This window comes from Oculina patagonica, chromosome 7, assembly GCF_052425735.1.
Source record: "Oculina patagonica isolate OP01 chromosome 7, crgOcupat, whole genome shotgun sequence".
In the NCBI taxonomy this organism is placed as follows: domain Eukaryota; kingdom Metazoa; phylum Cnidaria; class Anthozoa; order Scleractinia; family Oculinidae; genus Oculina; species Oculina patagonica.
Genome location: NC_135764.1, coordinates 23356833 through 23367389, shown reverse-complemented (window position 1 = coordinate 23367389; position 10557 = coordinate 23356833). Strand labels below are relative to the sequence as shown.

At 38.8% G+C, this 10557-nt stretch overlaps 2 protein-coding genes across 3 annotated transcripts in view; both read left to right on the top strand.

Moving 5' to 3' along the window:
* The first annotated feature begins 169 nt into the window (after nt 1-169).
* Nucleotides 170-3745, top strand: LOC144660937 (uncharacterized). 2 transcript variants are annotated; one of them, XM_078521657.1, is made up of 2 exons: nt 170-323; nt 2412-3745. In XM_078521657.1, exons 1-2 carry the CDS (start codon nt 232-234, stop codon nt 3433-3435), a joined length of 1116 nt encoding a protein of 371 aa, XP_078377783.1. In that variant the 5' UTR covers nt 170-231; the 3' UTR covers nt 3436-3745. The 2 variants fall into 2 exon arrangements, with proteins under 2 accessions (XP_078377783.1, XP_078377782.1); XM_078521656.1 differs by having other exon boundaries at nt 2349-3745.
* A 1352-nt stretch (nt 3746-5097) lies between these two features.
* Nucleotides 5098-10557, top strand: part of LOC144660431 (uncharacterized) — a 124225-nt gene continuing 118765 nt past the window's right edge. Inside the window, exons 1-2 of the mRNA XM_078521048.1 lie at nt 5098-5230; nt 9084-9229. Coding sequence (XP_078377174.1) covers nt 5209-5230; nt 9084-9229 — 168 coding nt within the window. The 5' untranslated portion in view covers nt 5098-5208. The remainder of the gene's footprint in view (nt 5231-9083; nt 9230-10557) is intronic.

Genomic DNA, 10557 nt, shown 5'->3' with positions numbered 1-10557 from the left:
GCGGAAACTTGAACCACGTGACCGACTTAAAATGGTTTACTTTTCATTTGCACGCTCAAGCTAACAATAACAACTTCGCAAACAGCCAATTACGAGCAGTTGTTGAGTCTTGGATTGGCGTAAGGGTGGGAAAAGACCAGTTGCGGCCTTCCAGTCCGCGTTGCTGAGTCTCAAGGCTTGGAAGCTAAAATCCGCATAAGAGCGGAACGCAGAGGAAAAAATCATCGACGGATGATGGGTTCCAATTTGTCACAACACCGTCGCTCACGGAGTGTCCCGTCTTTTACCATCTTTCAAAACAAACTCTCGCGGGAGCAAAGAAGGTAAGCACAACCGGAAATTGAAAAAACGGAAACATACTTATATCTGACAGAGATTATTACATAGTTTACAGAGCATGTGTAAGAAGCGGGTGCCACAAAATATTCAATTTTTTTGAACAAGAAATAGTAGAGCCGGTTATGCTCAGCGCGGGTGCGTGAAAATTAAAACCAAAAAATAATGACAACAAAAAAAGATTTTAATACAGTTGGCTAATACTTTTGGTTATGACTAAACTTAACAAAGACTAAGACAATTTCAACGGGTACACAACATTATTTTGTTTCATTTCGTGAATGGGTGACAGGGTGACATTATAAAAACGAAGAAGAGGGGAAAATTGTCAACAGGTCGAAGGCTAGACGTTTTTTTCTTAATTCAGGGACTATTTTGACACCAAAGAAAAATAGTCAAATTTTTTAACGTTTGCAAATAACAGCTGTCAATTAGTCATAAGAACATGATTTTAGTTTGCACACGAAAATTAAGATTATTTCGACATAAACACAGCATGGATGACACAATTTATTCAAACAACCTGTTGCTTACTCGCTTACAATTTGCCGAACTGAGTCACAAAATAAGAGATCACGCGTAAATATTCTATTTAATTGTTATTTCTTTATTTCGAAGAATAATGTTGTTTTTCTTTTTTTGTGTCGACGTTTTGTCAAGGTAAAAATCTACCGTTTTGTTCTTAATTATATGTTTAGGTTCCGTCGAAAATATAACAACAGCATAACTTATAACAACACACCTGGGCATTCCCGACAGACGAGTGACTTGATATGCATACATTTACATAATTATTTACATAGTTATTAGAAAGTACTGCGAGTAGCGACGCCGAGAACAGCGTTGACAAATTTAGTGAATTTTGTTACTTCCTTTTAAAAGAATCTCGATAATCCTGATTCGTCCAACCTTGTTTAAAGGTATCAGAATTATTCTCCAGCCAAATACAGTGGAACCCCGATATAACGATCTTCGCTATAACGATATTCCCGATATAACGATGAGAATTTAGCGGACGGTGCCGACCGAACGTAAAATCCTCCCGATCTAACGATATTATCAGTACACAGTCACATTTTATTTGCAAAAACATCGAATTTAATGCAATAACATTACGGTAATCGAGTCCTCTCTAACGTTTCTAAAAACAGCTTTGTACGATGATATACGAAAGTGATGCTGTGTTCTAAGCCTTCTTATCAAAATTATTCTCTTTATCTTCCTCTAATATGCAGTAAAAATCAATTGTTAGGATTACCCCGATATAACGATATTTTCGATTATTTTGCAGCCATATCGTTATATCGGGAGTTTCGATATAACGATTCTTCGATTTAACGATCTTATTTTACTGCTCCCTTGGCATATTGTTATATCGGGATACCACTGTACATGTTAATTCAGCGTTCAATTCTAAATTAAACTTGAAAATTCTCCGTCGTGGCTCATGTTTTCCACTGACGTAACGCAGAATTTTGGTAATTTTACGTTGTTGCTATTGCAAAAATTTCCAAGATGTCACTATAACGCACGTACAGAACCATTTCTTGTCAGAAACCGCTCCGTTTTTGTAAAATTCGATGGCAAACTAACATTTATCCGTTAACGTTGAAAGACTTGAAATTACTTATCAAGTGTAAACTTCAGAAGATAGTTCGCAACTTCAGAATATAATTGTTCACAACTTGCCTCTAACCGAGGTTCGTAACTCAGCTACGAAATTAAAAAAAGTTTTATTTGACGTTGAGATGAGCGATACAAGTATAGGAGTCAAAGCAAATTAACATATCTGAATTTGATAAATTTGTTCATGATTTGTCGGAATAAATGGCTTAGCCTTGACAAGGGAGAAATTGTCTGATTACAATTTCAGTCTATAAATGTTGATAAACTGCTTGGAGATATGTAAATTCCTCTTCTTTGTTAATGTATCTATTTCGTTCGCTGCCGTTCACTTGTGTGTTGCTCATACATAACACGGTAACTAACTATAGATCTGTATTTTTGTTCAGACACTTGTTGACTGAATGTCTGCTTTTCATGACAAATTTAACACGAAACCTGTGCTCTTCCAGCTTGCAGGAGATTCTGCCTTCGCATCATGCAGAAATAAAGAAAAACGACGAAAACTGTTGCCATTTGCCAGATGCACTTTTGTTGAAGATTTTCTCGCAGTTTGACATTGAAGATTTAATACGCATGTCAAGGGTCTGTCAGCAGTGGCGCCGAGTGAGTCTGGATCCTAGTTTATGGCAGAGTATTGACCTGTCTTCGTGTTGTTATGCGCGCATTCGTGACAGGAGCGTTATATGTTTAGTATCGCGTGTTACATCGTCCGCCATCACGCACATAGACTTATCAGGACCTGGGTGCTCTCGCATTACGAACGTAAGTTTATTTCATATTGCGCGTCAGTGCCACAAACTTCGTAAACTCTACATAAACAATCGCAACCGAATTACGAGCACGGGGATCGAGATGATCGCCCGATGTTGCCCTTATATGGAAGTCCTCGGAATGTCGAAGTGTCCCCTGATACTGAACCGAGGACTCGGTTCCGTGTTGCGACGCTCGAAGCTGTTACGAGAGCTTGACGTAAGCGGATGTTTCTGGGTCACAGATGCAGTTCTTGTAGAAATTGGACAGCTATGCCGTTGTTTAATGTATCTCAGTATCGAAGGATGTAAAAAGGTCACCGACTCTGGTCTTATTGCTCTTGCAAACTCGAGTACCGCCTTAAAACACATCAATTTGCGAAACACCAAGCGAATCAGTAACGCTGGAATGGAGCAATTTTTGAGCAAGATGCCTAACCTAGAGGGACTGGAAATTGGTTTGGTCCGAAAGGGCCGTATGACTGCCGCCATATTGAATCACGTGGCTACACATTGCAGGAATTTGACGTTTCTTGATTATCAGGAGTGGTTCCCTACTCCTGTTGAAGATGTTCTTTGTCAAATAGCTGAACAGTGTCAGGGATTGCGTTACCTGGGTGTGCGATATCAGTACCAGACTCTTTCAAATAACTTGGTGCTTTCTTTGACAAAACTATGTCCAAGCCTCGTCAAAATTGACGCAAGCTTGCGCTTTTATACATGACCATGCTAGCTGGATCCAAAGAGGATAGACAATCAATTTTCCGGCAAATCAACAACCGTCCGAAAACAATTGTATGATATGTAAGAAGAACGGTGAATATGTCAGGTAGTAGGCCAACGAATAACACCACCTCGTTCTCAGGGTCTCTCTCTCCCCGGCCCCAGAGCGCTCTAGGGGCGGGAGAGAGAGACCCTGGAAGCGAGGTTGAGAAGGACATGGATAGAGACAGGAAAGATTTAGACTAAGTTAAAAATTTTGTTACAGTTTTCAAGATGAATGTAGCTCTTTTAGAATTTAAATTAATGGTTGCACTGCTATTCTTCTTTTTGAAACTTTAATAAATTTATTATTGAAGTTTTTTTACTCAGGTTAACCTGAGCGAGCAGTCTTCTGTCATCACTGGCTCATTAATTTCAACTCTCGCGAAAGAGATATAGAGATGTTGCAATCGACACTTGATCCCAAGTAAGAAAAAATTCCACACTGATGACGTAGATCCGTACAGTGTCTCTGATTGGTTGTTACTCGGTTAGGAATTTTCGTGACAAAGTAACTGTCAATCAGAATCACTCGCTTCACAGATCTCTGTAGTTCTCAAGTCTTTAAGCTCGAATCGCAGACGAGGCTCACTACGTGGAAAATTGATCTAAGCCGGGAGACGTCGAAAGTTGATCTTAAACAATTATTCTAAGAGCGCGCGTCGGATATGGGATGGTAGAGAGCCAACGAGGCGCGTAGCGCCGAGTTGGCTATAACGATCTCATATCCAACAAGCGCGAGTGAAGTGACCATGGCAACTAATGATACGAAGAAATAGATCAGACTGACTGACTGGAGACTGAAGGGTTAAGACCAGAAGTCGAACAAGCTGATCACTCAGAACTGTACAAGATACCAAACATTCAGTGCAGTTTTGAAGGAAACAAAACAATCATGACCTAAGCCCAGTTCTGGGATAAAACGCCACTTGTGATTTTTAAAGAGACCCTTTAAGCTCTACTTCCTTAAGGTGGAGATACATTGTTGCAGACACAAATGTTTCCCCGTTCGCCCGCGCGCGCAACATTTGAAAATTTGTATCCGAGATACAAAAAATGTTTCTGATTTTTGTCAGAAACATTTTGTGCCCGCAACAAATGTTCCCCCGTTTGCACGGCATGACACAAAACATTTGTTTTGTGTCCCGCTCGTTTGCCCACCCAAGAAACATCACGAGCAACAATGTATCCTCGTTTGCCACCACCTTTTGATGATAACCCGTAATATTTTCCATGACAGTTTCGGCCTCATTTTAACTTCGGAAACGCGTTTAGGCCATTTCTTTAAGCACAGAATGTTTCTGCGATCACAAATATGAGCTAATTCGACGCCATTTTAATTTGCATGTGATCGAGGCCATCCGTGGCAGTCCAAGATGGCATCCAAACGCACGGCATCACGAACGATACCCGCGGGACTGATTTTAAAAAGCGTCACGATTAGTATGCGTTCTCCTTCGCAAATATGAGCTAATTCGACGCCATTTTAATTTGCATGTGATCGAGGCCATCTGTGGCATCCAAGATGGCGTCCAAATGCACGGCATCACGAACGATACCCGCGGGACTGATCCGCAAAACCCGCGGGACTGATTTTAAAAAGCGTCACGATTAGTATGCGTTCTCCCTCGTTGAACGCAAACAGGAAGAACATCAAATATATGAAATAGGTAGTCTTTGCAGCTAGAAAAAAATCACCAGACGATGGCCTACTATTTATTACGTGTGATGCCTGATGCAGTCCAGTGATCAGTCAGGTAATCACAAACGTTTCTTCTTTAGTTTAAAGTGGTCCCAAACATTCATTTAAATGTTCAGTTCATGCACTGAAGGTTGTCGTGGCGCTAGAAAGTTTGTCAGTGTGATGAGCACTGCTGCAGCGTGCACAAACAGAATAAACAGCTGCCCGCCCGAAAGGATACTACAGTAAGCGAATGCTCACTTCAAACACGCAAGCGCTGTTGTTTGTCAATTGCTGCCGAACGAAGCCAAGCTTCATTTTGTATCATCTAGTTGGTTTCACTTTCTATCTTTATGACGTAATTATGTTGTAAATTTAAGCTGTTGCGACTCGCAGTTCTAGTAAAGCTTATTAAAATTGTTCGACCGATTTGGCTGGATCAAAGAACTTAAAGAAGAAGGAATTCACAGTAATCTCGAGACTTCGAGACTTAGGTAGATGAATGTTTAATATTACACGGTCTACCAGGTTTAAAGCAGAATTTCAGTGCTGGATTTAGACATCTACCGACAGCTACGTAATACTTGACAAGAACTCTGCATCACTCCAAAAAGAGAACTCACTTGTTGAACGTGTTTTTAAAATAATTTTCTTAGATTTTCTCGAGCGATGTGTAGTTCAGTGTAAAGACCTATAAAAATCCGTTGTATAAATTCTGATCAATCGATTCGTGTCCCTTGGTTGAATAACTAATTCTCTAACTGAAAAATGTTCCTAGTCGTCGTTTCACAGCCTGGCACTATTTCAAAAAGGTTTTCATGGCAGTAATTCAAATCACACATTCAGTTTTATCGCTGTCAAGCCAGCCGTATTAAGAGAATGTTGACATCAATAAACATACTTATGTTATATAGACGCCCAACCGTGCTCCATAAAATGAAGGATCGCTCAAAGCAAATTGCTGAATCTTTTCAATTTCAAAATGGGAGCGATTGTGAACGTCTTTCGGTGTTAATTTTTTCAGCCAAAAGAAGCAGAAAACGGGGGACTTTGTGTATTTGTGCTACACTACTTGGTATAAATAGCCACCAATTGTGAGGCATGAATAATTAGGTTTATGTGAAAAGGTCACTAATTGTTTAGGCAAATTATTCTCAATCTTAAATAAAAGATTACTCACTTATCTACAAAATCACAATTTATTATATTCCTCTCAAATTGTTTTCCTCAACAGTTTCTGAACAATTAACTGACCATATTTTCTCCCTAAAATAATTATGCAAAACATACAAACAAAGGCAAATTATTTTGCCGCTTCATAGATTTTCAAAAAGCATTTGACTCTATCTGGCATAATGGGTTCTTACACAGATTGTTATATAACAAAATAGGCGGGAATTTTATCGTTTAATCCCTAAAGTGTATTCAAAATCTAAATGCGCTATAAAAAACGGAAACAAGAGAAGCTCCTTCTTTAACCACAACAGAGGAGTGCGACAAAAATGTTTTATTTTACTATTATTATTCAATTGATATCTAGATGAGTTTTCACCGACACGCATGCTAGAATCCTCAAATGGTACAGATCCATCCATTTTATCAAGTGGGTCTCCTCTTAATTGTTTATTTTCCTCCAGAATTATAGCGAGAAAGGCTTAATTTTCTAAAAACAAAATCGTAAAACAACACGTGACAAATTCTGCTTCTTTCTAAATCATGGCACTCCAATTGCCAAGGCCTTACAGTAAAATCTCCTTGGCATTACTTTCAGCACAATTGGTAGTTTCTCAAATTCCAAAAAGGCTTTCTTTGTTGAGAAAGCTAGAATCATGATCACAGCTAATACTAGACAGTGTTCAGAGCAATTTGCCGAAGCTTCCATTACCCCAAAATTTCTCCTACGTATATATATAGAAATACAGCATTGAAACATGGCAAACTCGTCAGCAAACGTGTCGAAATCGATATCTTCACATGTGAAAGATATGATATCCTTTATAGTGTAAAGATAGGATTTTTCTCAGCGAGAGAAATCCTGGTAATTCACTCAAGTTTATATTATAAATTCTGAACTCATTTTGCGCTCAAATTTGGGTACTTCTTGTGTCTCCTGTTGGGCCATATACTTAGTCTCTTGTTTTAGAATGTTAAGAAAAGTTTAGTTCTTTTGGGAACGGGTGGTGCAACTTCCCATACTTGTTACACCAGGTTCTCCCCTCTGCCTAGCTGTTGCCTTACAACGAGCATTTTCCTTTATTTACCCACCCCACGATCCCACGCCTTCATGTGTAGATCCTTTTACCCTCAAGCATAGGGTTTTTACTCATTCAAAAATTCCTTCGCCGGTTGCGGGACTTACTCCAAGCCCTTGGTTTGCCAGCTTGTGAAAAAGTGTTCGCTTACGGAAAGTCTTACCTTTATTGGAGATTCGACTGTAATACAAACTCTTACAGGATCTTATGTAACAATGAATAGGCACGTTTTACTGTTTCCATCGGTACCGACAACCTTTTCTATGGAGTAGCAGGCCCACACGACTTTTTTGTTACGTCAAACTGTGCATTTGCCGTTCACAATTTTCAGTCTCTCGACCTATTTTGCTTCGGACTTGTTTCTGAGGGGTACGTTTACATACTACAGCTGTGTATCACTAAAAGAAATTTATGGCGGAACTTTTCAGTGGCCCGAAGAGATCCCTTTTGCATGGCTTTCGCCTCAGTAGCGTTTGACGCCTCTGTAATTTGCCGCATCTTTTTCCAGCAGAGTTTGTTGTGACTTGCTTCTATTGCAAGGCATGTCTTCAACACTAGCACTCTAAAAGTTAGCCATGGAAAGACAGGATCGGGAATATTCCGCAAAGATGTTAATTGCTTGCATTTATTGTGACGCCAGGCCCAGCAGGTTAATTAAACTGTTGCACCAGCTCATGAATATCATGTTAATCTTTTTTCAGCTTCGTCAGAGGTTGTCGTGGCTTGACTTGCAGAAGATATAAATTTGATTTAGATGGAAAAGTTGACGCAAATGTAAATACATTTCGTGAATTTAGTTGAATTGAGGTCCACCTTCGTACAAAAGTCATTGCGGTCGTTTGTTTTTGTTTTGAACCGCTGTATTGTTCAAACGCGTAATCTGATTGGCTGTCCGCACTCAAGCGTCTCACGCGGGTTTCCTCTACGACTCGTGAGGGCTGCCCGAAGGATAGAAAATATTTCATAGTCGTGTCTCTTGTTTGCTTGTCGCTTGCTTGTTATGTGGGAGAAATTGTACAATTCTGCCTTTGCAGAAGAGGCATTCGAATAAGTCGACATTACAGTCAAGGCAGAGACGAGCCATATGTATAAAAACGCATCGATCGTTCGTGGATTTTGTTTCGACTGCGCTTTCATCAAAGCATGTTTTCTCCCTTTCAATTATGGTCATTTAAAGTAAAGAAATGGTCCTCGCAGCGAAAAGAAAGAAGACTTTTTGGATCAATTTAGGTTTCTGGGAAACTGCTCACCTACCCCTCCCCAAACCTAACATTTTGCCCAAAGCGATAAGTAAGGGTTAATGTTAGGTTTGGGGAGGGGTAGGTGAGCAGTTTCCCAGAAACCTAAATTGATCCGACTTTTTTCCCTTCAATAGGATTTAAATACGTGATCCCCGCGATACCGGTGCGATGCTCTACAAACTGAGCTACGAAGCCATACATTGGGAGTAAGATCAATTTTGAGTTCATATTTTCTCCTGAAAGGAATAGAACGGTCTTAAGTATATGAGTGCAGATGAGAGTGAAGTAAAGAAATGATCCTCGTAGTGAATTTGCAATTAAAGAAATTCAAAGAAGCGCTACGCAACAAAAGCAACTTTTTGTTCTATCGTGACAATTTGCAAAATACCAAAACGGTGTATAAAGATAAAATAATGTAAGTTATACTTTGTTTCAGGGGAAAAGCGATTTGCAACCCTTGATGATCTTGTGAATGAAAGATCGAAAACCATGTCCTTAGATGCCTACCCCGAGGATTTAAATGTCATGCGTAAAGAAAATGAGCCAGCCAAAGAAACGGCAGCTGCAGAAGAAAAAGAAAAGGTACAAATTTTATACTCAACATAAATATGGCCCCAGCTTGTTTTAGTAACTTGTTTGGTAATCAATTAAAAAAGTCAACGTTTTCAACTTAAGGTCATTTCTAAGTATTGGACTGCGCATCCCTATTGCGCATAACCATACGCGTAATTAGTGCGCGCGCATTGAAAAATGGCGGCCTCTTTTTCGTTTTGGCTGTACCTCAACAGAGATGAAAATCATCATTTTCTCGAAGACCAATATGGTTACCCATCATTTTTTGTTGTTGGTACGAGATGGGTAATAACTTTATTTCTGTAAAATTAATTTAGACCAATTCTCAGTGTAGAAAAAAACAATAGTCGAAAAAGTGAATTTCGCAAGCGATTGTGATTATAATCATTATGAAATTATAAGGAAATGTTGCGTATAAAAAAGGTGATGTTATGTCCCTAAATTTGTAAGGGAATCTTCCCTAACAATGTGGTTTTGACACACTAATAATTAATTAATTAATTAATTAATTCATTTATTCATTCATTCATTCATTCATTCATTCATTCATTCATTCATTCATTCATTCATTCATTCATTCATTCATTCATTAACGCATAAATAAATAGTTGTATAATTAATAGTTCAATTATTACCGTAAACGTTTGCATTGTATTTTCATTGTTTGTTTTTACGTAGTTTGTTAGCATAGTTGCCAAAACATCTTTATTGTAACTAGACCAATACCTCCCTTTAAAGTGTAAGGCACAATAAAGATTTACTGTTACTGTTACTCATTCATTCATTCATTCATTCATTCATTCATTCATTCATTCATTCATTCATTCATTCATTCATTCATTCATTCATTCATTCATTCATTCCTAAACGAGCATTGGTACCCTCCATTTTTATTTCCAAATTTTTAGTTCTCATAAGTTAAACGATTACTACTAGTTGCCAAAATTTGGCAAAAATCTCAGTGCAGGTTTTATTTCAGTGGAATTAGCTTAAAAACAAGGAGTTTACGCAAACTACCACTGCAAAGTTTAACGATAGGACCAATGGCTCTACACACGACTCCCTAGATAAACATTGCTGGATATTTACCAAGACGAAGTCGTAAATATTCATCAAGCTCAAAGGTCTCAGGGGAATAACTGATTTAGTATTCTTTTCAGGGGTGTAGGCTGGTGCATATATCTAGAACTACAAAAAAGGAACTAAAAAAATCAAGAAATCACACTCTTTAGGGTGGCTCTCAAGATGATTTTGAAGCAGATACTTCAGAACTGTGTAAGCCGATTTTCGTAGGATTTGAAATTTATTTTCAATGGTTACTCATGGCAGTCGGTCCA